Source organism: Ammodytes marinus, assembly GCF_949987685.1.
Source record: "Ammodytes marinus genome assembly, chromosome: 5".
Lineage (NCBI taxonomy): Eukaryota > Metazoa > Chordata > Actinopteri > Uranoscopiformes > Ammodytidae > Ammodytes > Ammodytes marinus.
In genome coordinates, this window is record NC_137234.1 from 31,401,335 (window position 1) to 31,429,077 (window position 27,743).

At 42.0% G+C, this 27,743-nt stretch overlaps 1 protein-coding gene across 1 annotated transcript; it reads right to left on the bottom strand.

Annotated features, from left to right (window-relative positions):
* Positions 1-418: 418 nt before the first annotated feature.
* n4bp1 (nedd4 binding protein 1) lies at positions 419-27,743 on the bottom strand. The gene is made up of 12 exons (XM_080027595.1): positions 27,261-27,743; positions 22,628-22,855; positions 21,817-21,984; positions 16,539-17,041; positions 15,251-15,608; positions 13,578-13,901; positions 11,123-11,358; positions 7,192-7,322; positions 6,959-7,055; positions 5,275-5,382; positions 3,788-3,889; positions 419-3,036 (listed from the first exon to the last, which is right to left on the bottom strand). Exons 1-12 carry the CDS (start codon positions 27,570-27,572, stop codon positions 2,634-2,636), a joined length of 2,970 nt encoding a protein of 989 aa, XP_079883721.1. The 5' UTR covers positions 27,573-27,743; the 3' UTR covers positions 419-2,633.

The following is a 27,743-nucleotide window of genomic DNA, read 5'->3' on the forward strand; positions in this document are numbered from 1 at the left end:
GCAGGGCGTACTGTCCTGAAGAACCAATCAGATCACTTAGAGTGGCGGTTAAAACCGGCCACAATTCTGGAAAAAGTCAGGTCTCAAACTAAGGAACTTTTCATAGCTTTTGGTTTTGTGTAGGTACCTATATTAGTTGTTTGGCTACAAACACTTTAAATTCTTATTGGCTTCGTTTTGACTGCAGGATGAGTTTTGTTGCTTAAATAAAAGAATTGTTCCTGAGACCTCCTCATCTGCATTCAACTGTGTCTTCTTCCATCAACTAACTACCAACGCCGGCTTTCTGAGTAAAGGACCAAGAAAATATACTGCAATATCATTTAGAGATGTGTGAACTGATGAATAACAGCTATGAGGAAAAAGGTTTTATGTGGGATTTCCGCATTTATTAAATTTTCTCACATAGATAGAACCATATGTGCACCGTAGCCAAAAATGCTTGTATTTACAAAAAATAAATCCATATTCACAGAATTATAATACAAACATGAGAGACCAAAAAAAAAAATAATCCTTCAGTAACCCTTACAACAACAGAGCAAATACAACTAAACTTATATTTTGACACCTTGTATATTTTTTGTGCAGATATTCTTTCATTACAAGGAAATAAATTGTTGTATATTACAAAACTCAGATGCACATCAAATATGCAAGCGGCGGCCCACATCCTCTGGCTGTACGAGTGTAAGAAAAAAACACCATATTCTTTCTGAAGATTCATCAATGAAAACTTGTTTCACCCACTACACCGTCATTTAGCTTCAGTGCATTAAATGTATCTATTAAACACTAATTACAAATGTAAATCTGTCGTCTTTACAAGTTTTTGGTGATCAAAAGTATGGTGTGTGATTTTAAATGAATGTGGGTCAATTAACTTAACTACGGAAGGCCCAGAGTGGCCGTATATTTATTATTTATTCCACTATTTTGTGACCATGAGATAACAAAGCTGGTTATGCCGTGATCATAAGTTATCTTGTGTTAACATGAGGTCATGAACATAAGTTGAAACAACCTTTTGTTGTGATAGGGTGATTACCTCACAAGTGAATGAACTCATCAACCTGAGATAACGGCCTATAATATTAGAAGTAAGAAGTGGAAACGAGCTTTGTTATCTGGTGATCACAAGTAAACCAGGACAGAATATGTAAAAACTTGGTGGAATGGTTGCTCTCAGCTTCTGTATTTAACCAATAGAGGATTTCTTCCAAACTCTTCAGTGTTTGTTTCCATCCAAAGCAAGATGGACTGACAGATGTACTGTTGTTATTATTATTATCTCAAAACAAAAGGCTAGAATGAGTGACTGCATCCTCCTGAGTGAACACACAGTTTAACAGTCAATCTAACGTGAACAACCGATTCTGGCAACAGCTTTTCAGAAATCATTTATAAAACAACAGATTGGAGAAGCAAACAGAGACTATGTCTGTGATTGGGGGAACGGGTTACAGTAATTATACCTCATATTCTTTATCATTTCCTTCTGATGACAGAGCCAATTGCTTCCAAACAATGAAATGATTTAGTAATGTAAACGTTTGTATTAACAATCTGGGGGAAAAACAGTTTCTTGTTTGAACATTTTAGGAAGAATTGGTAGTGTAAAACATCCTCTGGATTGAGGCCAGAGATAATTAGCCAGAATATACAGGTAACAGTTTGAAGGGATGGAAATGGGCAGTGTTGCTTCAATTAGGGTTAATTCAGCCTGTATAAAAATATATATTTATATATATATATATATGTATAGCGAGCTCAATCTGAAATAATAAGAATATTACACATTGTCATAACTGCCCATTTATACAGCCTCACACATGGTTAAAAGGTGTTTTCTTTAATGCTGTTAGCAGCAAAAAACGGAAAAAAAAGTTGAGTCTAATGTCCAAAAATGGCCTTTTGGGTATTTCTGTCCAGCATTAGCGGTCACTAATAGTGGTTTCATGATGCAAAAGCTAGTGTCTGAAAGTACACTGTCAAGGAAAAGGAAAAGATCTGTGTTACCTCGGCACGCAGCACTCAAACAATTCCAAACTGCTGAAACTGCTGATCTAGTTGAATAACCTGGTACTACCAGACAGTGAATACACCCTGTTCTAGAACTAACTAATACGTTGAAAAAATCAAAACATGCGAAACCTGTCAATGTCCCACATCGTACCCATAAAAAGCTCAGACCTTGTGTACTCAGAGAGGTGTAAAAGTCTGATGGTAAACAATGTTTAAACCATTGAACAACCAGTTCACTGTTCTTGGTCCAAAACATTTTCTCCAAGTGATAGTCCAACATTCAAGGAACCTCTTGACCGCTGTTCAGTATCTGCAATGATTTATTAACATATGATCTAGACACACTTTGCTGCTTAAAATATAAGGCCGTTTGTTAACATTTGGCTTCTGTAGACACCAGTGTAATTTGAGAGCAAAGGAGGTGGGGAGAAAAAAATATCATTCAAAAAAATACTTTTTTTGTTGCCAATAGCAGCTAGTTTGAAGATCAGTCTTTATGTAATGTAATAATAATAAAAAAAAGAAAAGAAAAAGGTTCCATGTCCTCCAGGCTGGAATAAACGGTCAAATAAATTATTTGTAATGGCTGACACATGTACACTTGTTGTTCATCCCAGCAGCAGCCCAGACAGGGCGTTGAGGTCTCTCATGTAGGGGTTGTCGCTGAGGATGCGATCTATGCGTTGCTTCTGCTCGGGGAAGATGTCGTAGAGCTTCCTCTTGAGCTCCGACGTCTCCCCCGGCGAGCGCTGTGGAGGGGGAGAGGGAGAGGGAGAGGGAGAGGGGGAGGGGGAGCGGCGGGGAGCGTGCCATTCAGGAGGACCAGAGCTGGGCCAGTGAGCGGAGGAGGGAAAGCCCATCAGCGAGGCAGGCGGCCCCCGCGGCGTGGAGGAGGCAGGGGGCCGAGGAGCAGAGTGCAGGGCCTGGACGTACAGAGGCTGCTGCTGAGGCTGCTGACACGACGGCCGCAAATCTGGGGGTCTCAGAGGGGGAGGGGTTACCGGAAGCCTCCTGGAAGGTAAGAGAGACGCAGAATGTGAAAAAGAATGCTATGGAGAACAGGCCAGTGGGTTTACTGCCACTAAGAAGACAGTAATAGTTCAACTTTAATTTAAGGTGGAGTCAACGATTCTGGAGAACGCTTGTTGTCAAAATCACTTTGTCAATATCAGTGAATATCTCCTCACGATCTGCTTCCTGTCTGTAAAGGCAGTGTTAATACACAGCATAGGCTTTGTAAACGGGTATGTGTGAATGTGTATGACTGCTGTATGTTTGAGGTGGTGGTCGGAGGGGCCGTAGGCGCTGAATGGCAGCCACGCTTCCGTCAGTCTGCCCCAGGGCAGCTGTGGCTACTATCGTAGTTTACCACCACCAGTATGACTGTGTGTGAATGAATGGAACCTGGAACCCTGTAAAGTGCTTTGAGTGCCTTGAAAAGCGCTATATAAATCCAATCCATTATGTAAACAGAGGGGCCCACCATAGCTAGCGTCATGCCAGTTTACAGAGCATAGGCTGTGTATTAAAGCCCCTGTAAACCTAAATCCACAAAATCATTCTAATTATGTAATTTGGGGAGTAAGTTATCATCTTTTTTCAGATGATAGAAGTGATCTGAAAAAAGTCAGGCATATTTATCAATCAATATTCACTGATTTTGACAAAAAGTTATTTAGTCAACAAGTGTTCTCCAGAATCACTGACTCCACCTTTAAATCAGCATATGAATGTAACTATCCCAAAAAGACACATGTCATACCAGTTGTCTTTACGCAGGAAAACGTCTAGATGAGGTCCATGTCTCCCTAGAGGGTCATCAGGGATCATGAAGTGGTCCTCAACAAAAGTAAACTGAAGCAACCTGTTGGTGAAAAGGAAAGAAATATATTCAGATTAGGGGATTATTAACTTCTATTTGCCATTTAACTAGTCCTTCCACAAGTCTATCCTTTTGCTTTTGCAACAAATCATACATTTTAGCAAACCAATGTACAGCTACTTAGCTTATCCATCGATAACTTAGAAGTAACATATAGATACAATACACCTAACATGAACATGTGATTTTTACACTGCTGGATTGCCAGTATACTATTACAAACATCTACACCAAAATAACTGTGTTTTCTGAACCAAAAAATGAAGTTCCGACGTGAGCTGCACAACAACCAAAAGAGGGCGACACATCCTAATAATTTTATACCACAAAACTACAAAGAAAACAGCTTTTGATCCTAACCCCCTTAAAACTTGTTTATAATTCATTGCAGTGAGTTGCTATAATTGTCCTAGCAATTTTAAATTCTTATGAATCAACGAAAAATCAAAATGAATGCGCAAATCATTATAGCTGAAATTTGATTTGCATGTGATCTTACAAATAAAGAGACATTTCTTACACATTTGTCAGTCAAACAATACCTCCGAGTGTGCTACAACTTTTTTCCCCCTCGTGAATGCTAATTTGCTCATACATTCTTTAGAGCGGTAATGGTAAATGTAAAGAAACATTCATCAAATATGAACTACATCCGTAAAGAGGAACTAGTATGCCATTTTACAGTCTAACTTTGGTACTGCAGTTTAGCCTCTGCAAAAACGCTCTGTCCCTCTGCACTCTGTTTGAACCTGGCCAATCAGAGACGGCAGATAACTGCATAGCAACAGGCACGCCCCCTAGTTTCACATTACACTGAGCTGACTGCAGTGTGAGCAGGGAGGGGGGGACAGAGGCATGTCTGAGTGTTCAGCAGCATGACCATACATGGAAAATCCGCTTTATCTACGTAGATAAACTCCGGAATCTAGACAGTAGGCTGCCGCGAACTGCATCGGAGTGTTGAGGCTGTGCACAGCCACCTGCAGCCACCCCAGACAGTAAGCAGGGAATTTGTCTAAAATGCATGTATGTCATTATCTGACACTTTGGTATCATTAAGCATGACTGTATAACATTATAACAGCATTTATAGGTCAGAAAAGAAGAAAAAGCATAATAGCTGCTCCTTAAAGCTGCACACAGAGGCAGGGGGGAGCAAAGTGATGAAAAAATATTTTCAGACCACTTCACCTACATATAGCTGAATGGCTATAATGACAGTTTTGCCAAATATTACAGTGAAAAAATGATCAACTCTAGCTTTAACATGCGTCATCAGGCTGGCATTGTGCCATGGCGGACTTTCCACTATTGTGTTGAGGTAATGGAGCAATAAGTAAATGAGTGAGCTGTGAATGCACCGTCACCTCTCTTGAATGATCCTGCGCCAGGTGTCCGAGGTGTCGACAAAGTCCCTCAGGTTGTCGTTGGTTACAATGATGCCGTCAGTTTTTTCTGCAAGGTGGAGCAAGAACCTGACACACACACACACACACACACACACACACACACACACACACACACACACACACACACACACACACACACACACACACACACACACACACACACACACACACACACACACACACACACACACACACACACAGACAGACAGACAGACAGACAGACAGACAGACAGACAGACAGACAGAGGATGAGACACATTTTCCCTGGGTTCAAAGGTCGGAAGCTTATACGCAGTCCAAAAAGGGGAATCCACTGCTAGTGCTACAGATAGGACTTTTGTAAGTTGGTTAATTTTTCACCAACCCCATATACAAAATGACCTAATACTTCTGTGAGGAATTATATAGACATCAATTTTAAGCTGCAGAGGGATCTGGCTTTTAAAAGTCATAATGGCTTAGAACTTCCATAATTCACACAACACAGCATTCAAGCAGTATTTGGAATCATGGTAGAGCACTTTATACCAGACATCTGTGGAATCTGTTCTCCAATGAGTAAGATTACTCATCTCTGAGTATGAAAATACAGTCGGACTGTAGTTAGTGATGAGAGTGTACACTCACCGGCCACTTTATTAGGTATGCCTGTTCAATTACTTGTAAAAACAAAAAGCTAATCAGCCAATCACATGGCAGCAACTCAATGCATTTAGGCATGTAGTTAAAACCGAGCCTCAGAATGGGGAAGAAAGGGGATTTAAGTGACTTTGAATGAGGCATAGTTGATGGTGCACGGCAGGATGGATCCATACTTTCATGTTGTTTACGCCAAATTCTGACCCTACCATCTGAATTTCGCAACTGAAATCGAGACACATCAGCCAGACAAGATTTTTTCCAATGCGCTATTGTCCAATATTGGTGATCCTGTGCGAATTGTCGCCTTTGTTTCCTGTTTTTAGCTGACAGGAGTGGCACCGGCTGGGGTCTTCTGTTGCTGTAGCCCATCTTCTTCAAGGTTGGTCGTGTTTTGCGTTCAGAGATGGTATTCTGCATACCCTGGTTGTAACGAGTGGTTGTTTGAGTTACTGTTGCCTTTCTATCATCTTGAGCCAGTCTGCCCAACCTCCTCTGATCTCTGACATAAACAAGGCATTTCCGTCCACACAAATGCCGCTCACTAGAGACAACCCTAGAGATGGTTTAGAGTGAAAATCCCAGTAGATCAGCAGTTTCTGAAATACTCAGAACAGCCCCAATGGCACCATCAACACTGCTATGTTCAAAGTCACTTAAAACCCCTTTCTTCCCCATTCTGTTGCTCGGTTTCAACCTCAATAAGTTGTCTTGAACACGTCTACATGCCTAAATGCATTGAGTTGCTGCCATGTGATTGACTGATAAGTTATATGTGTTCACAAGAAATTGAACCAGTGTAATCAAGTTGCTGGTGAGTGTATATTTCTGTTCATAATGGAACCAAAATACCCAGAGATAACAGAGAGGTTGTAATCTACTGGGTCTGGAGGAGCATGGGTTTCCCCACTGCTTCTCTGGTGTGTGTGCAACATTCCCTGTCTAGATATAAAGAATTAAAACTGGATGGATTCGCTCCTGAGAGATGTGTGTGTGTGTTTACCTGTCGTCATGTGAGGATATCCTCTTGCCACAGACCTCTCTGGAGGGAGTGAAGGAAAGCAGTCTCAGGTCCTCTAGCTGATTTAGGAAATGTTGTTCTGTAATACAATAACAGTATATTAATGTCATATAAAGTCACACCGTATTGTTCTCATTCCACATACTCCAAAATGCATGTGGATTGGATGAAAAGTTCTTGTCAATGGTTTGAAGACTTTCTTGTGCACAATGTACCTGTAGTGAGTCTGTCTCTCTTCTGACGCCACTGAGGGACAAAGACAGTGATCTCCCTGTGGCCCCGCCTCCAGAAGGTCTCCACAGCCAATGATATCCCTCGACAGGAGAAGAACCGGTTGAGGCCGTGACTGGAGAGGACAGGGAGAAGGAGGAAGAAGATGAAGATTAATCCAGAATAAGTCCTCTACAGTTTGCATCGTCCGCATTACTGAAGCAAATGGTATGAATGAGGTTTGAAGTAAAGAAGACCGTCTTAGTGTTGCACACAAGGTTTCCTATGATATGACTAGGCATAGACAAACATCTGACTGCAGAGCCCCATGTAAGCACTTTAAAAAGACTGCAAGAAAAACAACAAAACAGTAACAATTCTAGTGAGGAATGCAGATTTGAAAAGGAACTAAAATAGAACTATGAAATAGAATTTCTTCTTCAATCAGAAGATAAGCTTGATTGGGGTTTTCTATTCAGTCCAAAGAGTTGGATCTGTCCATTCATTTGTCACTACAAGAGAAATCCTCCACGCTGTTGTTACATTTAGCCCCTCTGGGCAATGTAGAATAAGAATAAGAAAGAAAACTATTAAAAACTACACAATTAGGCCAATAGGGCAGTGCTGCGAGTGCTGAAATCTCACGTCTTAATGATGTCACCAAGTGACAAACATTCAGAATATTACAAAAATATTAGCAGGACACCACTGAATGCCTAACTGGTGATAAATGTCTCCATGGACACAGACATTATTGACTGATGAACTCAATACAAAACAGCACCCAAACACACTCTGCACGTAACACCATAAGCTGACTCAGATTGTTGGTGGTGACGTGCATGGACTGTTTACGCGCGTCAGGCTGCTGTAAAAACAACAAATAGAAAGCTAGGAGAGAAAAACCACAAAACAACACAAACAAGCAACCCTCAACAGACATGAGAGCAGCCAGCCTCACTCAGCAGGAAGCTGCTGCTGTAGGCTGCAGCAGACCCAAAAACACAAGCAACATCATCAGCAAGGCTTTGATTTCAAATTGGGATGCATCTTGTGTCATGTGTCTGTCCTTTTATGCGTAAGTTGCTCCCCCTGTACCCAGCTGCTCTAAGCTCTGCCAGTCAACCGAGAATATAATAGAAATGTTCATTTCAGTCTGCAGACATGCTTTATGCATAACCATACCAATAATGTTGGTGCTTTCTCCTAGTTTGGTAGATCATCACTGCCATGTTTCCATAAGAACTGTTCAAGAAATAATGAAAACGACTGCTCTACATGAATATGAATGGGGCTGCAGGTCATTGGTTTTTTCTCCTTGTAATGTGAACGTCTGTCAGTTGTGTCTTCACTGGAAACTTCCCAGCACACTGGGTTTATTTATCTAGATCAGCAACCCGGCCTCACATGAGCTGTGGTGAAGCAGTACACAACAGTCTGTGTGGATGCCTCTTATACACAGTGGTGGGACACTGTATATTAAACAGGTCTCCAGCAGAGTGATGTAGGTTTAACCAAACAATAAAGACCCTAGTACAAAAAGGGGCTGCAATAAGCTTAGGTTAGCATGTTTAGCTGCTAGCACGGCTGATCATAGAAAAAGAATCCACATTTAGTATTGGCCTCAACGTGATCCATATTAAAACAATCACTGCAATCTTAATGTTGATGATAACGTGGATAAAGCGGATAATCACAAATGAAAGTGAGTAGACAAGAAAGTTAAGGAAAGTTTAAATGAGACAGATTTGATATTGGTGAAGTGTCTGACCTGACCTACATTTTCATGCCGATAGTACTGAAGTGTTTTCACCTTTAGAAACTCAACAGCTCTATTGCACACTCACTCTCCCAGTACATGTGACGTATTATTAACTATTGGGACAGCAAATGCAGTTCAGCACAAGACCGACAGTCAGAAACACACATACGAACAGATCATTTTCAGCTTGCGGTCAGAGCTGCAATGCCGACTCAAGGGGAAGTTCCAGCGACTGTTGAAAGAGAAAGTGAGGAATGACACCACACAGCAAGAACAGGTTATGCAAAGGGTGAAATCACTGTGGAGACCTGGACGCAAAGCGCCAAGGGAAAGCATCTTGGAGCTCGTTAGAATAAGTTGACATCACCTAATAACCTTTGAGGAATGACAACATATCCTGAGCCTCTAGACAGATGGGTCAATGCAGCTTTTTATGAAAGAAAAAACTAAACTAAACCCTACAAACAATTGGATTTATGGGGGGGGGGGCGCCCTTAGCTCAATTGGTAGGGCGTCCCCCCCATGGGCCTCGGCCAGCAGCGGACCCGGGTTCGATTCCAGCCCGCGGTCGTTCTCTGCGTGTCACTCCCCTCTCTGCCCCATTTCAACTCTGTCTCTACACTATCAATAAAGCATAAAAAAATGACAAAAAAAAAACCCAAAAAAATAAAACAATTGGATTTAGAAATCAATAATTTTTTTCTTCAGTAAGCACTGTGGTTTTAAAGCTATAGTGCGTAACTTCTCTCGGCCCCATGAGTAATTATTACAACACTGTCGGTGCATCTACATGAGGTAACTTAAGCCTTCCATAATCACACATGGATTTTATTCGTTCTCCTGTATGTCTGGGTTTTTTCTTAGCAGTAGCAAGTAGCAGTAGAATCAACAACTGAAACATTTCTTGGGTTCAACTTTGGATTTTTCTGAGCTCCTGCGACAGTGTTGGGGCGCGACAACAGTTTGGAAACGCTGCAATACTGAGAAAATACAGAGAGAGTTTTGAGGAGTTTATAGGCTTGTTCAACATTGTTTCAACTATTTGGCAATGGCTTGAATGTAACCGACATTCTTTTACATGAAAAACTTACACACTCTAGCTTGAACAGATTTATAATTGTGTTCCTCAAAACTCTTAGGCAGCTTTCATCCTGTTGGACAGCTGTGGAGTCAGAGGTGACCTGTGTTTTTCTGCTTTTGCATACTTCTGGTAAAGAGGGGAGAAGAGGGGGAGTGACACAGAACGTGAAAGGAAGCGGTTGCAAAGCGTGAAATCATGAGCTTGAGTGAGAATAAAATAGTACTGGTACGTGCTCCATCCATACTTGTGTGACACACACAAGTACATCACAGTCCCCCTTTGCTGCACAATGTGTGGATAAAACAGAAACTACAAACTCATACTTTTTACTAGAAAGGGCCTTTCTTCCCAAACACACCCCCATAGTAACACCCACGCCGATCAATGTCATATTGTTACTCCTCCTTTTTCACTTTGTTGGGCACAAAAACACACACTCACACGACAGGTGACGCAACACTACGTGAATGTGTGGAGTGCACATTGGGTGCACCTACACAAAAAAGGGTTATTGCTGCAACCTACACACTGTAACAGATGGTTCACTTAGTTTGACAGTATGAGTGTGACCGTCACTGATGATGATGATGGCTATGCTGATGGTTAAAGTGATGGCTTCATGTGAAAAAGGAAAAAGACGTGGTGCGTTCTCTACAGGTAGGATATTGGTGTCACTTCTGGTCATTAACGCTAAATGTTGGTATTATAAATGTCATCACATGAGCTACAAGTCTCTTGTCTTTACACTGAAACCAGTAATAAAAGATCTGAAAATGCTATGAAAAGTTATTTTGTCTTTATAATGTTCTGAAGAACTGATGAATGTTCTAAAAATTCATCATCATATTCTCAACTAGGCCACTGGTAATAGTAAAAGCCTTGTTAACATGTCTATGCAAACTGATATGGCAAAAAAAAAAAACCCTAAATGCTGTCAGGCCGAAATCCGATTACAAAGTGTGATAGATGCTGAAGTGAAGATATATCGAATGAACCCATATTTCTCTGCTAATTGGAATCCACAGCAAATTAGCTTATCATGTTTATTATTTGGTTATGTGTGTGTTTGTGTGTGTGTGTGTTGCAGACTCACGCCATAGCCACGTTGCTGCCGTCTATGATGATGTGCCTGAGCTCTGGTCGTCCGGGCTCGTTGGGCAGCTTGAGGGCGTAGGGAGTCCTTAGGGACTGGTGGAAACGAGCCAGACCCGTCACCGGGGGCGCGGGGGGGTCGTTAGCAGGAGGGGTCCTCCCTCCAACACCCTGGAAGCCCATGTGACTGATGGTCTGGTAGGGACAGGCTGAGGGCCGGCTGATAGGCTGAGCTGACTGAGGACGACAATCCATTTAACATTAAGAAAGACAAGGAGATGACTCATGACACTAATGCAGCGATATGGTAAACAGCCTTTTTAACATCATAAAATGTACTTTAATACCCGTATTGATTTGTACGAGAGTTCCAGCATTTGTTTGCCGGAGTAAAGTCCTCTCTGCCTACAATAGTAACACTGTTGTGTGGCCTACCAGCTCAGCTCTTTGTATGACAAACAAATCAACTTAACATTTCTTTCATTTGATTTTCTTCAGAACTACAACTGATTCTAAACATCTAGTCGATACATGATCTAAATCCGTCTAATTCCGCGACTGGTGCTTTGTCAAATTCTATGCCTTTCCCAAGATATATGAAACAATTTAAGCATGAGCCTAGGAGGCTTACCCTATTAACATGAAACAAAAACTGAAAATATGATTATTATAGCTTTTCATACATGTAAAAAAGTAATATAATCATTATTATTATTATTATTATTATTAATGATAATAGAAAAACATCTGTATCAAACATATGAACATGAAAATAGTTTGTTGGACGCAAGAGGTCTCTTTATTCACTGAATCTTAAACTCAGATTTAAAATGGAGAAACACCCCTATATTCAGCACAATAATGTGAACACAAACAGCTATAGCAGTGGTTCTCAAACTTTTTTTGTAATTCCCCACTTTGGAGATGGGGATATTTTCGAGCCCCACCGTTCCCCGATTGCGTCAACAACATAGTAACTAAATAGGTCAGGCTTAAAAGTTTAAAATGTATTGAATTACTTTGCAATCTGAGCCCAAAAAATTGTCATAAACAATGAGCAAGTCAGTATGTGAGTCTTAGGCCTACATTGGTGGCTGCAATGAGCCTGTTTTGCACTGCACATATTTTCAATATAGGGCTGAAGGCTCAATACTGCATCTCAAGTAGGGATGGAGATCACTACTTTTTATTGATATCGATATCATTATCGAGTCTCTTTAACAATTTGAGTCCTTATCGATACCACTATCGATACTTTTCTATTATTTTGTTGAAAGAGAACTGGTATTATTGCTTTAATTGCCTATAAGATGATCAGAGCTCAAGATAGGACGTTAAACAGGTCATAATTCCATAATTACTATCTATTTTATATTGCTGGGAAAACAAGTTTTTCACCAAAACCATATTATTCAAGTTTCTCGCGGAAAACTACATTTTTTTTTGTGTTACATTTGAACACACCATGATGACCTTTTATAGACATTTGCCTAATATTACCGAGCCGACCTGAACACAACACATTTGACACCGTTAGCAACTTTTTTTTAAGCTAACTAGCTCTATATCCTGCCGATTTTAACGTGGATTTGAAAACTGGATTACTATTTTTAACTGACGGGACTTTCTCCACCGTCCGGTTGTGTGATTACTACCGCTGCTTTGAATGACTGTTGATGCGCACGGTGCCGACTCGGACTCCGAGCCCGACTGCACACCGTCTGATGCAGCAGCAGCTGACAGTTTTTTTTTAACTATACGAGACTGAGTTGGAGGAGTTTGAAGGTAAGACAGTTGAAGGTAGGCCTACAACACTTTTATATGCAGTCTATGAAGAAAAGAGACAAATCTCTGCTCTGAACTCAAAGACGCGCTACAACACCTTGACTCATTGTGAGCCCAGCTGTATGATCAGAGTGTGTGTGTGTGTGTGTTATCAGCTCTTATCTCCTCACAAAGTGCGGAGAACAATCACGCTTTCATCGGTCGGGTTTTGATGAAATTGAGCACACTCACAACCTCTGTCAAAACTTTGTTTAGTTCGGGGATGAGCTGCCTTGACGCTAGCGGCGCCTCCCAGTGAATGACACAGTGTGTCCATTGCGCATCTGGCGCCACACTGTTTATTAGTGATTGCGCCTGGCCCGCGCGCTGAACCGATGATTTCGGCTTCTGTTCTATCCATGTTATTATGGTTTGTATGTGTTAATTGAAGAAGGGGAATAGCAGGGGCTCTCCTCCACTCCTCCAACTCACGCTGGGAAACGGTAAAAAAACAAACATATAAAAATATTTCTAAAAACTATGCGACACGGATGTGGACACATATTCATCCCAGTCGTTGCGCCCCACCTGTCATGTCTCTATTCCCCACCGGTGGGGCGCGCCCCACACTTTGAGAACCACTGAGCTATAGTAACAAAATACATGGAAGGGGACTTTGAGGTAATACCTACACTGGGGGTGGATGCTAAGGAGGCAGCTAGCCACTGAGGCGTACTGCGCAGTGCCGTCACAGTCTCAACCTTCACTGATCCTCCCAGAGTCTGAGTCCCTCCCCTGGACAGGAAGTCCCTGTGAGAGAGCCCGCCCACTCCCCGCGACAAGTAGTCTGTTCTGGATCCTGATTGGTCCATCTGTGCCACGCTCATCATCCGCGACGTCCTGCTGTCTGCTGTCTTGGTATTCATGGGGATGACCTCGTCGTCATCGTCGATGGTAACCACCTCGTAGTGCCCTGCTCCTCCTTGAGCACTAGAGCTCCTCTTGATGGTGATCGCCTGAAAGCAGATTTTGTGACCGACACAGCATGCATTAGCCAAGGCTGTGGGCTCAATAATTGATACCATTACCAAGTAAATACCATTTTAAAATCTTTGGTGAAGCAGGTTTTGAAACAAATTAGTCAACATGATTTGAAATGTTTTACTTTTTTCTCTAATAACATCCTACATTACTTTGCACATATTATTTCATTTATTACTTTGAGGACAGCTGGATTAGCCAAAATGAGAAGTGAAGTGAGAGCATGTGATGTGATGACCAAAATAATATTTGAGATCCAGTAAGACAGTGAGTCATAATAAGTAAGGATGCACTGATTCAAATCACTGGATGGGAAGTGAGTAACGCAGACGGCAGAATGTGTCACGTGAGCAGTAGCTGGAAGCAGCGCGGTCATGTACAGTACACCCTGTGGAGTTATTTTAAGCTTAAGGAAGTAAATAGCCAAACAGCAGAGGGCAGGTTAGGGAACTTCAATACTTGAACTTGTTTAGAAGCTGTTGTTATCATGTGCCCGAAAAGTGATTTTCCTACCCAGGAGCGGCATCAACCTGTTTGTATAAAGGGCTGTCTCCAATTCCATTTTATAGGCTCAGATTCTCCTTGGTTTTCCCAACAATTATTCTGATACCATTAAAAATAAAAATAAACATTATTAATCCCATTTCAAGCATACAGTAGATACGCAGATATCGGTAGTTAATGCGTGATGGAATGCGTCGTCTACTCTAGGCGGCCGCATTAAAAAAGGTGATACGAGGAACAGTCTAATTTTCCCTCGGATGATCTTAAAATACATGTAACAGCAAGCGAGCCCATCACTGCAAAAAATTCTATTTTTATATATTTTTTTCTAAATGCCTTTGTCATGGGTACGCTCATCAAGTAAAAACAGCTGGCATGGTAAAAACACTACCGCTTTTGTCCAAAGGGGGTGCAATAATGAATGCAAATGAATGAAAGTTCCTCTGAGCACCTTTAACTATAATGCACTGTGGGAAAACCCTGGTCTTTTCAGCATCTCACAGTCCAATTGGCTACATTAAACCTGGAGGTGTTTTATCAAATCAAATCAGTTTTATTTGTATAGCCCAAAATCACAAATACATTTGTCTCAGTGGGCTTTACATTTCATACAATATGATATATGATACAATATGACACCCTGCCCTTACACCCTTAGCTCGGCTGAGAAAAAAATGTTTTTATCAAATGAAAGTAAGAAGAAAAGCTAATGTTGTAGTGAGAAGCAGCTATGGTTTTGATGTTTAGGGTGGGTGTGTGTGTGTGTGTGTGTGTGTGTGTGTGTGTGTGTGTGTGTGTGTGTGTGTGTGTGTGTGTGTACCTTCCGAGTGCTGGTCTCACTGCCGCTGCACTGCCTCCGGTGGCCCAGGCCGTTACTGCTGCCCGCGTGGCGACTGGGCTTAATGTTCTCCTTGGCCCGGGCCGGGTCAACTAGCGCTCTGCTCAGCTCACGCTCCTTCTCTCTGAAGTGAGAGGAAGAGGAGGAGGAGGAGGAGGAAGAGGAGGGAGTGTCTGGGCTAAACACAGAGTTCAATCGTCTCTCTCTTTCCCCGCCCTTCGAGCCCTCGTCATCGCGCTTGGTTTGCTCCACGATTTTCTCCAGAATAAGGAAGGTGTCTTCTGTCTGTCCCGTCTCCTTAACGACACGCTCCACCACTTCCTGCTGGTAGCCCATTGTTCTGTGGAAAGAAAATAAATAAAAAAGGGGTTGGGCAATGTTTCTATTGGCAGTAAGGAGAGAGGCGTTGAATAGTAAAGTCATAGGTTTACATTTTGACTGTCTTCAACAATACTCCATCCTCTGACAGAGCTACAGTGGCTGTTAATGAAATACCTTTATAATGGGATAAGAGATGGGCTCCCTAGTCATTATTTTGTGCATAACTGTGCTCTAAAATTCAGCTAAAAACTAAGACAAGGTTCCAGCAGTCAGAGTTAGACACATGAAGTGAGTGTTTTCCCAAGTTCCCTCTTTTTGTTACTATCCCACCACTGCTGCTCAGCAATGAAACACAGAAACACAAAAGGGGAAACACAAAGGAAATACCGTACTACAAACACATCAACATAGAAAGGTGATTTGACTCAGTCTGCTCGAGCCTCATATCAGGTTCAGCTGAACCGTTTAGTCTTTCTATGTACATATGGGGATATGAGTATTGTTGAAAGCCCTTGAAAATGTAAACCTATCTTTAAAAAAAGTGGAGCCAGCGATTCTGGAGAAAAAATCCAGTGTTCATACACAGCCTAGGCTCTGTAAACAGGCATGTTGCTAGCTACAGTGGGCCCCTTTTGTTTATGTTCCCTTTGTATACATACCAGTTACAGAGCCTAGGCTCATGGCTGAGTGTGTGTTTTCAGTTCGCACATGGTACAGGCAGGGGATCGGGAGGATATATTCACTGATTTTGACAAAGTGATTTCAACTACATGCTCTCTTCACAACTGACTTTACTATTAACACATAAAAGGATGAATACAAAGTCAAACTCCCCTTTTTCTATTTGACCAATAACTAAATAATTTGACTAAAAAGTCATTCATAATCCCCCCTAGTATAGAACTAAATCATTCCTTTGAAAAAAATGTCAAACTTCCATTGCATTTACCTGAAGAAATTGACCAAGCATCGGAGGTTAGTTTCTGGGCTGACCGCCTCCCCATCGTCCAAGACTCCCTCACTGGAGTCCAACATGATGGTACCGACCACTGTGTTAGCTTTAGCTGCAGAGGAGAGGGAGGATGCTGAGGCAGAGGGGGTTTTAGACCTACAGCTGCTGCCCCGGCTGCCCTCTCTGTCCCTCTGTCTGTCCCTGTCCCTGTCTCTGGCTCTCTCAGGGGACTCTTCTCTCCTCTCCAGAGAGTATTGTCTCTTTGTGTCGCGCGTCTCGCTATCAGACGAGCGCCGCTTGTGTGAGGGCCGAGTGCCGTTGAGCAAGACAGCCTCCGGAGCGGGGCTTGTGGCTGCTGTTGCTTTAACAGAAGCTGCTGTCGCTACCATGGTCCCTTTCTCCTCAAAGCTTGTGTCCAGGATGCGGTTGGAGAGCTCTGTCACTGGGGTGTTACTCTGTGAGCGGTCCTGCTCCACCTCCGCCACGCTGGCATGAAGCATCTGGTTGAGGAAACATGCAGAGGAAAGTACAGTTAGAGTTTCCCCCCAGAAAAAGAACTCTAGCCATGGTCATGACTCAAACCATTACTTCCCTGCATGCGCTACGTAGTTCTCCTCTCGAAAACCAGATCTTGAGATATAATTCTGTCATTTTCTGTATTTTGTTTATGTTGTTTTGAACTTTATCCTGGTTTCATAGTTCGCTCTGAATTTGGCTGCTAAATGGTTAAACATAAACACACAGAAGCTTTTATAAAATGTTCTCAATTAGATTAGCGGTTTAATCATTTTACATCAAATAGATGAAACTATTCAAATGCCATTTAAAATTTCAATTGTCAACGCATTATCAAAACTGAAAGAAGCAGTGCTCTTATGTTTATACACCCTGTAATATTTCATGAGTACATTCATGTCTCTAGCTTTGTTTAGTCTCACAAATGTTTACTTAGAATTGTGAGTTGTGTAGAGCAGGAACAATGAAAATGGGCCTTGTTGTTGTGTGACTAATGTCAAAGGACCTGTATTGCTGCCAGATAATGAAGAAATGCTTGAGGTAAATGGCTCTAACATGCACTTAGCTGGCGTAACTGTAATAATTCAAAAAATTACAGCAACAATGTACAGACCTAAACAACGATGTCAACGAAAAAGCAACTACCGTATTTTCCGCACTATAAGCGGCACTGGACTATAAGCCGCAGGTGTTATAATGTTTAATTACCATATGTAAGAGTTCGTGCACAGAGGGGATTGTCGGAAAAGAGATGGCTGCTTGAGGAAGCTCCCATTTATTAACATTTCAACAAACAAGTTGCATATTTGCATAACATATTCAAGTGTTACTATTTAGAGCAATAGTAGGAGACATTTCATTTTCCTTTATTTATTCTCGAAAGATCAATTGAGGGTTACCCTCTTTTACAATGACGTCGAGACAGATACACAATATACAATGAGAATACACAACAAGCTTACAAAGAGACAACAACAATTAAAACATTCAGATCAATTGAATAAAACAGAACAATAGCCTAATTAAAACAAGTAAAACAGTTACATGTGGAGTGGGGCTGATTCAAAATAATAACTTTAAATTGGTTAACAGTTATGAGTGTATTTATTTTAATTTGATGTTGTAGGCTGTTCCAGGAGTCAGGGGCACTGTGGCTAAAAGCAGTTTTACCAAGGTCAGACCGGGCGTATGGAACATATAACATGAGCATTTCAGTTGAGCGGGTTTGATAAAGCCCATCTGAAATATGCAGCATTGTTGTCAAATAGAGTGGCAGCTTTCCGGTCAGGGCTTTATATATAAAAATATGCCAATGTGCATCACGTCTCTCTTTAAGAGAAGACCACCCAACCTTTTCATATAAAAGACAATGGTGAGTGTCATAAGCATCTCCTGTAATGAACCTTAAGGCAGCGCACATATACTGTGCTGTGTAATAACAGGGTCAAAAAATGGGGGAAAAGTCGCGGCTTATAGTCCGAAAATTACGGTAGACAAAAACAGCCTAAACTAAACCCAACATCAAACATCTTACTCTCGGGGGCGCCCTTAGCTCAGTTGGTAGGGTCCCCCCCCCCATGGGCCTCGGCCAGCAGCAGCCCCGGGTTCGATTCCAGCCCGCGGTCGTTCTCTGCATGTCACTCCCCTCTCTGCCCCATTTCAACTCTGTCTCTACACTATCAATAAAGCATAAAAATGCCAAAAAATATCTTAAAAAAAAAACATTTTACTCTGACACGATGAACTTCTGTGTTCTTAATGCAGCCACACATAGTGAAAAACTTGCACCTTCAGGGACAGCATCATGGTCATAATTAATGAAAAGTATTAATCTTATTCCACGGCCGGGATAGTATTGGCCCAATCACCGTTGGTGGCTTGTTGGGGAGAAGCTGCCAGCCTGAGGCTTGACAGGCTTCCATCACAAGGTGTAGGCAGAGTTGAATATGAAGATGTGACAGTAAAGGCCAGGACACACCGGTCCGACTACCCGAAAATGGAGTCTGCCGTTTCAGGCAGCTCCAGTCTTCCTGTCGCAAAAAAGTGCCAAGAACACACCGAGACAACTACTGAGTTTCCGTACGCTGTGTGCTTGCGCGGGACATAATGTCTCCATAACAGCAGGCGGCGCTAATCTGTATTGTGGCCCAAAAAAATACGGAAGCCGGAAATGATGGGACAGCTGTCTAGTCCATAAACATAGATATAAATACGTATTTATACCTCTGGACCATAAAGAGCACCATTTTTAGCAGAGAGTGTCGAGCAGTCAAGAAGGGTTGATGCATGCGAGTAGGGTGACCAGATCCCAATTCACCAGATGTGGGACAAAGACTACGTTTGTGCGGGACAATGTGCCATTTTTTTTTAGCAAAATAAACTTGTGTCACCACCGGTAATTCCAGAGACACTGCTTTCTATATTAAAAAACACTATCTTTAGATCAGCGCGCAGCAGTTAAGTTACTGTTAAACAAATAGAGCATTAAGGCTGCGGCTTCACATTAGCATTACACACACACACACACACACACACACACACACACACACACACACACACACACACACACACACACACACACACACACACACACACACACACACACACACACACACACACACACACACACACACACACACACACACACACACACACACACACACACACACACAGCTATCCAATAAATGCCAGATTATAAAACACGCATTTAAATTCACTGATTCGCTAGCCCTCCACCAATCAAATTGCTCCAGCTGAAAGACTGCTCAAAAGAAGCCCGACGACATCTACGACGACCGACGTCACGGCACACACCAAACAGATTTGTGTCCCCGCCCCCTCCAGACTCTCCGACGGCGATTATCGGGCCGGTGTGTCCTGGCCTTAAAGCCAAGCTCCTTTGTGAAACTGTTCACTTTGTTGAAGTCACCATCAGGGTTATATCTTTGGACTTCAGTCAGTCTTTGAGCATTCCAAGCTGACTGACCCCTTGTAGATCATGTACAAGGCTGCCGTCATTTTTGGTTGCAAAAATGCTCCATTCAAAAGTTTAAGTTTAGAAAATGTGAGTAATGTCATGGAAATGAATATATTAATCATAATATAATAATCATGTATATTTCTTTATGTAGCCAGATGTCATTGTGAATCTAAATACAAGTAATCTAATTGACAAAGAGTTCTGACCTATGTCATAGTGAAGGTCGTTATGGTTTGGAGGTACAAAAAACTGCGAAAGAGTATGTATGTTTTGACTTAGGTGGCACCAGAGAATAATGTCTGTATGATAAATGATTACTATATACGGCTGAAGAGGCTGTAGCCCTTCAGTCAGTTGTCTGCTCTTTCTGAGAACGTAGAGGCTGATTCTTGTTTGCAAACAATAAAAGATCTTATTAAGGAAATTCGAACATTGTGTCATCTGGTATTTAATTTCCAACTCTCATCTGAACAACACAAGCTGATTTTGAGTTCCACAACAGTAAGAATTCAAAAATGTTTTGGTGGGTTCCAAAACTGCTGTAGAATACCATCCGCTTCATACTGAGCTTTCAGCAGGTTCCTCCAATATGACATCCAGCAGCATCAGCCCCTCACCCACTGAACCCCATCGTCAACGCATGTGCTTGATTACATATCCCAAGAAGCTGTGGGGGCCAAATATGGAGGTCAAAGTGAATGACACACACTCCACCTCTAATTCTTGACATAACAGAGGCACTGTCAGAGAGCAGAAACTCATGCAGAGCGCTGGTTCCAAATCCAGTGGCTGAGGCACTTTGAATCTTCTGTGAAATCCCCTCTACTGACGTGCCAGCAGCTTTCACAGTCCCAACGGCCCCGCCTTTTATCACTCCATCATTTATATAGTGAACAAACACAGCAACCAGTTTGCATTCAGTCTTATCTTTCGACTCATCAACCACTATTGCATAATACATAGCTGTTTTGTACAGCTCTGCCTTCATCTTGCATTACAACAAATTGGCTGAACATTCCGACCGTTGATTTTGTATGACGGGGCTCATAAGAGTGGCTATTTTGAATTCCACCAGGACATAAGAATATTTGCACACAATCAATCTCACCTGCAAATGTCAAAGGCCACCTGTGACCAACATACTGATAGTATAGGCTTGTGGTATGCCACAATATACTAGCATCATATCCAGAAAATAGAAAAGAAAAAAGATAAAAGAAAAGAAAAAAATCCCACCAAAATGACCCTTATTTCATCATTAGCATGGGCCACTCAGGGCTGACCTGTGGCTCCACAGATAAGAGCAGGAAGTACATTTATTTTAGTCAGGGTGAGATTTTCCCCATCAAGACAACAACTATGTGCAAAGGTCTATTCTTTATTCATCCCAAATGAATTATTACTCCTTACGCAAATGATGGCGAAACTAACTCTACAGCAGCATAAGTAGATTTTTGGCTGAGCTCTGGCAGTTCATACACACCGTCCAGGCCGTAAATATATGGCCATATCCTGAAGTCGAGCTAAGGTTCAGGCAGGAAAAGAAAAAACCCACATTTGAAACCTAAAATCTCACAGGCCATTGAGAGATCATAAAAGTATGTGGGGGGGGGGGGGGGGGGGGGTTATATATACCCTTACTACCCAGTAGTTCCATTCTTTTGTTTTCTAAAGTTTCTGCAGTTATCCAAAGGCACTCCAGGGAATTTGGAGTTTCCTCTGGACATAGTGGTCATGCTGTAACTGTAATAAATCATATGAAGAATGATGTGCACTAACCAGGGAGGATGTGTTTGTGGGGCAATGAGCCAGGCCCAGTAGCTCTTCCTTCAGCGCACTGGGCAGCAGAAGAAGCTCCATGGTGTATTTATCATCCCTCTCCTCCACAAAGGCCTTAAACGCTCGCTTCACTGCAGGCTCTCTGTCACTCGGTAGACTTCGCTTCTCCTGGATGCAACACACACACACACACACACACACACACACACACACACACACACACACACACACACACACACACACACACACACACACACACACACACACACACACACACACACACACACACACACACACACACACACACACACACACACACACACACACACACACACACACACACACACACACACACACACACACACACGGTCATTATTTACAATATTTTCTAATGATAATTGACATTATCGATTATTCCACTGATTAAATTGTCTATTTAATGATTAATCATATGGTCTATTAACGTCAGAAAATGGCAAACAATGCCAATCACAATTTCCTAAAGCCCAAGGTGATGTCTTCAAAAGGGAGACAGCTTATTTTGGACCATAAACTTGAAAACTGAAAAGTTTAATTAATTATTAAAATGCCTCCTGACGACTTGTTGTCACTTGACAGTAGGATTTGTCGAGCTCTTGTTCATAACGACCAGAGTTGCAGCAACAACAATACACCAAAGAGAAGACTGAAGGTGGCTCCACAGCTCTCTGCCACTACATCTCTCAGGTTCTCGTGGTGCACCTAAAAACCTGTCCATAGACTACAGTATGATACAGTTGTGTGTGTGATGACAGACCATCAGTACTGGTACCTGGAATAGAGCTACAAACTGCTGAACTCTGCTCTGGGCCATGACTACGGGTTCAGCCCGGCCCAGCAGCCTGAGGCGGCCTGGCTCGGGCACCACCACCTCAGCACTGGTGTCCCGTATCAGCCTGTCCAGGAAGAGGCCCCGCGCTCCTGCAAAGATACAGTGCATGTTCACCGGGTAGCGCTCTTCCTTCTGCAGTTCAGGGTCGCACAGTCCTCTGACATATTCCTGCACGAAAAGAAGGAAAGAAAAATGTACTTTAGTTCCATGGCAATGTAAAAAGGCATCGTTTTCAAGACAACTACAGGCAGACAGTTTAAAGTAGCTACAAGTTAGTGTGAGTTTGTGTTATTTCTAGCTTCCCTTTCGGGCAAAAGCGGTAGTGTTTTTACTGGCTGAGCAAAGACAAAAGGCATAAAACTATATATAAAAAAGGCTTTTGCGTTGATGGTCTCGTTTTGCTGTAAGACGAAAGTTAATTTATGATCATCAGAGGTCAAATGAGACTGTTTAAACATTTCTTGTAGCTAGCTACTTTAAATTACTATATTGGACAAGAAGTCATTTTCACAGCGTGACAAAAAAAACCTCAGCAGCGAAAACTAATGTGGCCTTTAACAAAAGCACACATTAGCTACCAAAAACGATTTGTTAAAAATGACAGGAGCCAAACAGGGCTCTTTAAAGTCCTACAGTACAACACTGTTGGTGGAACATGCTCCAAAAATGTGTCTGTTAGGACAGAGCAAAAAAACTATTTACAAGGGCTACTGCTAAACTGCTCAAATTGCCCTGGCGTTCAGAAACATGAACAGACAAACACCTCCGACCTCCCTGTAGAGCAGATTGAGGGAATCTACTGGCTATGGGAAATGTTCAGATGAATCAGCTGCAGGTGGTTGCAGCAGCAACTTCCGTACAGATACTGGCTCACATTTCTTGAGCGTTAATGTGTAAGAAAAAGACAGAAAGAAAAGAGTGATTACTGAGAGTGTAAAATGACTCAACGATGACGCATTAGCAGAGAAAGAAAGTATGTCAGACTCGAAGGAGAACCAGATCATATATTTGGGTGTGGCTTTCGAAAATTAAACAACCAACAGACCATGGCGTAGATTTTTTATAAGTAGGACTAGGAATGCATCTTTAAATAGAAAATAAAAATCAGGTTTTTAGTATAGTTAAAATGTCTGTAGGGAAACCAATTCTTTTTTTTTCCAATGTTGTGTGCACCAAAAACAAAATTTCATTCAACTGTATTGTATGTATGTGGTGGAAACATCTGCTTCTGCTGTAAATTGAGTAAACCCACCTTTTAAAAACAGGTTTTTACAGGTTTACTTCATTTTTTTGTTTGTTGCCTGAACATAATTTGCCAGTGTAGTGGTACTTCAGTTTTTGACGCGAATACTCCTTGCTTGCTCTTTGATGACATATTATTTCAGTATTTCACCCATAAACCGAACAATTATCCCCATTTATTCCAATTTATATAAAGGAGCAGTGCACAGCAAGAGGCTGTTGCATCTACATGATCAAAGAAGTGCTGAAGTGGAATGGAGGAAAATATCTACATTTGGCGTTTGACTATTTGCAGTTAGACACTGGACTAGTAATTCAAACTAAACACCAAACCAATCAAACAAGATGCATGTAGATGTAAAGACTTCAGTCTAGTCAGAATCACGTCATGTATAGAGTGGCTGAATGTTGGTTGGATTGTGTTACGCCCTAAGGAAATCAACATTCCTATATCAAACCAGTTTAAAAAGTATATTATTGATGTGACAGGACAAAAACAAAATCAGACTGACAACTAGGGCTGGCCCGAATGCCATTTTTCAGGCTTCGAATATTCGTTGGTTTTTCCGAGCGAATATTCGAATATTCGTTCCAGAAAAACACACCATCAAAAACAACATTAAAAAAATAAAATAAAGAAATAAATAATAATAATTAAAAAAAAACAAAAAAACAAAAAAAACTTTAATAATCCCTATATACTCCCTGGAACCGATTTTGACAGTATCTGCATATTTTGTTGAAGATTTACGCGCTCGGAGGTGAAGTAATGGATGCGCTCTGACACTTAGTGATGTAATATCCTCCTAAATGAGCAATACTACTGCTACAATATTACTAACTTTTATATCCAAATATAAAATTATTTGATGACATTATATTGCAGTACTAGCTTCTTGCAAAACATTTTTTTGAAAAAAAAAACAAAAAAAAAAAAACGAAGCTCCGAATACTAATTTAAGCTCCGAATACTAATTTTCCGAACGGGTATTCGAATATTCGAATAATTCGGGCCAGCCCTACTGACAACATACATTACTGCTACATTTAACATAAAGGGGCCTCTGAGACCTCACCACACATACTATAAGTGTCTATCCCTCGGTTTAGTCAGAGCCCAAGCACAATACAAAAACAAAACATATATTTGACATATTCAGGTAGAACAACCACACATATGGTTGTCTGCCATTGATTCCTCTTCAAAAACCAAATGAAGTCTGTAACAAACAGTTCTTCAGCCCGTTATGCAAGTCCACAGCCGACTTTACTGATGCTGTGAGAAGCAGGTTGAGGTAAAATGAAAAATGTATAAGGACTAGTTCCAAATCATGTGCAGCTTGTCCTCTTGTGAAACTACATTGTGAGAAAAGTTCTTATGGGAAATATGCTAGTGATCTCCTAACCATAACACCCTTGGTACGGTTACGCACAAAGCCTTTTATGACACCTGTGTCATCTTTATCATGCGTCGAATGGGACCAACAGTGAAATGAACATTTCCACGACACGTTCTCGGTTGACTGGCAGAGCTCGGAACAGCTGGTTACAGGGGGAGCAACTTACACATGAAAGGACAGACTCATGACACAAGATGCAGAAGTGTGAATTTGAAATGTGCTCTTGTACGGGAAAGTCACACACGAAGAAGAAAAGAAACGCTACAGATGTTGACTACTATTTTGCATGTTTTAAGTGTAGTGTATAATCTAGGCCTTTAAATGCATTCACAGCCCCGGGTTCCTTTTAAAAATCGAGAGCTGTGTGTTCTATAAGTGTGTTTGGAACTGAAGTGTAGCAAATCAATCAACCAATCAATCAAAGTCAGAGATACAATTCTACAATACAGCAGCAACAACAAACCTTCCCATATGGACATTACCAGGACCCGAAGTCCTGTATGTGCTGGTAGTGTGCTGCCAGAAAATATGTATAATATGGAAGGGACTAGGGAGGGTTCAGGGTTGCATTACCGGTACTTGCCCAATATACTGTCCTTAATAACAAGGCATGTGCAATAAGAGAAACTCTATCATGATTGAGAAACATGGAAGAAGAAAGGAGATTACTATATGTTGCAATATCTGCACCAGATACCACAGCCATCTAAGTAAGTAAGTAAGCTTTATTTATATAGCGTTCACAGACCAGGGTCACAAGGCGCTTCACAATACACATTTTTTATACATACACTCAAACACCGATGGCAGTAGCTGCCAAGCAAGGCGCTGTCTGAACCATCGGGAGCAATTTGGGGTTCAGTGTCTTGCCCAGGGACACTTCGACATGTGGGTAGGCGGGGAATCGCACCTCCGACCCTGCACTCCAGAGGCAGACTCCCTACCCACTTCGCCACTGCCGCCCCATCAAACGTCTATTTACTGTATGCTTGCTTGAAATGACGTTTTCAAAAGACAACACACGGCTAAGTTCCACCATGTTTTCATCTTGTTTCAGTTGTCTTTGAAAGTGAAAGGTATTCTGCCAATTTGAACCAGCTCTTCCACATCATGATGTGGAACATTCTAAGGTTCAGTAATGAAGCCTCCCATAGGCCTATTAGTACCACCATACCTTTTTCTGTGCGTCTGATCTGTGCTGCATTGTGATTCAGTGTTCAGTTATCACCCTTGTTGACATCCTGTGGCTTTTAACATGTAAATAAGTGTACACAAACAAACAACCGCAGCATGGAATTTCAAATCATATTGAAACTGAAGTGACCAGTCTATGACGGTGTTTATGGCATCTTCTGGTATTCTCAGGGCCAGTGACGCTCTCAGGCCGACAGTCAACTGTCAACAACAAATGCCATGACATTTTAGTCTAGACAGACACCACAACAGTAACACTGTGGGGATATTCTGGGGACGATATGACTACTGTGACTTGCATTGACTGATGTGATATACATTTGGGTCGGGTGATGTCATCAAGTCTAATAATTAAACCGTCTGTACTGAGGCAGTGGTGGCTAAGAAAGAAAAGACAATTATTGTGAACTCAACAAAGTTTTGACTTTGCGGTGCTGCCACTGAACATGAGACTAAAAAAAACCCTCACAAGCAGAACAGAACATTTTTAAGACAATAACGATATACCATTGAGATGTGCGTGATGAAACAGCATAGGCTGGTGCCAATCACGGGACACTGATACACCTGTTTGTCTGCCATAATAAGAGGGACATGGAGATGAAGCCTACTGCCAGCATGGTGGTTATTTGACGTTCTCTTTTGTTTAGGAAACAATACAACTATTTGCCAGAGAGGCTGGTAGGTCCATCTTTACAGTAGGAAAATGCAAGCTAAACAGCAAACCAGGACCTCACCTTCGCCTTCGACACATCGTCTACGTTTCCCCCGAGCTGCAGCCATATCTGCCTTGATGTTTTGCTTCCGTGCGGCTGCCCCGTGGGGTCCAACAGACCGATTATGGTGAACTTTACTTTAAAAACCTGCTCCACTCGAGGCTTGGCGCATTTCAGCTCCTCTTCCTTATCCTCAAGCACCGTAAACTCGTCCACAGTGAGGGCCTCTGTCTGCTGCCTCGCGGCCGGCGCAGGGTGCCTGCTGCTCGGCGGCTCGGTGCACGTTGGCTCGGTGACTCGTCTCATCCCGAGGAGGGGCCGCGTTGTTGACATTCTGCCTCGATGTCTGGCCGCCGCTCCTGGTAACGACGTCTCAATATTCAAACCTTTCGGCGCTGCTGGGAGCCTTTGGCGTTTTCATGGTCTCTTTTGGCGTGTACTCCGGACCGACGAAGCGACGTTTACGGAGTCTAGCAACATGAACACAGCGTTAGCGATAGCTTC

Excerpts from the sequence above, each read along its gene's own strand:
- n4bp1 (XM_080027595.1), bottom strand. The coding sequence starts at position 27,572 with ATGTCAACAACGCGGCCCCTCCTCGGGATGAGACGAGTCACCGAGCCA. Across the intron at positions 5,383-6,958 it reads ATATCCTCACATGACGACAG|GTTCTTGCTCCACCTTGCAG; the intron begins GTAAACACACAC and ends TGTGTGTGTCAG. Across the intron at positions 3,037-3,787 it reads TTCCTGCGTAAAGACAACTG|GAGGCTTCCGGTAACCCCTC; the intron begins GTATGACATGTG and ends CTTACCTTCCAG.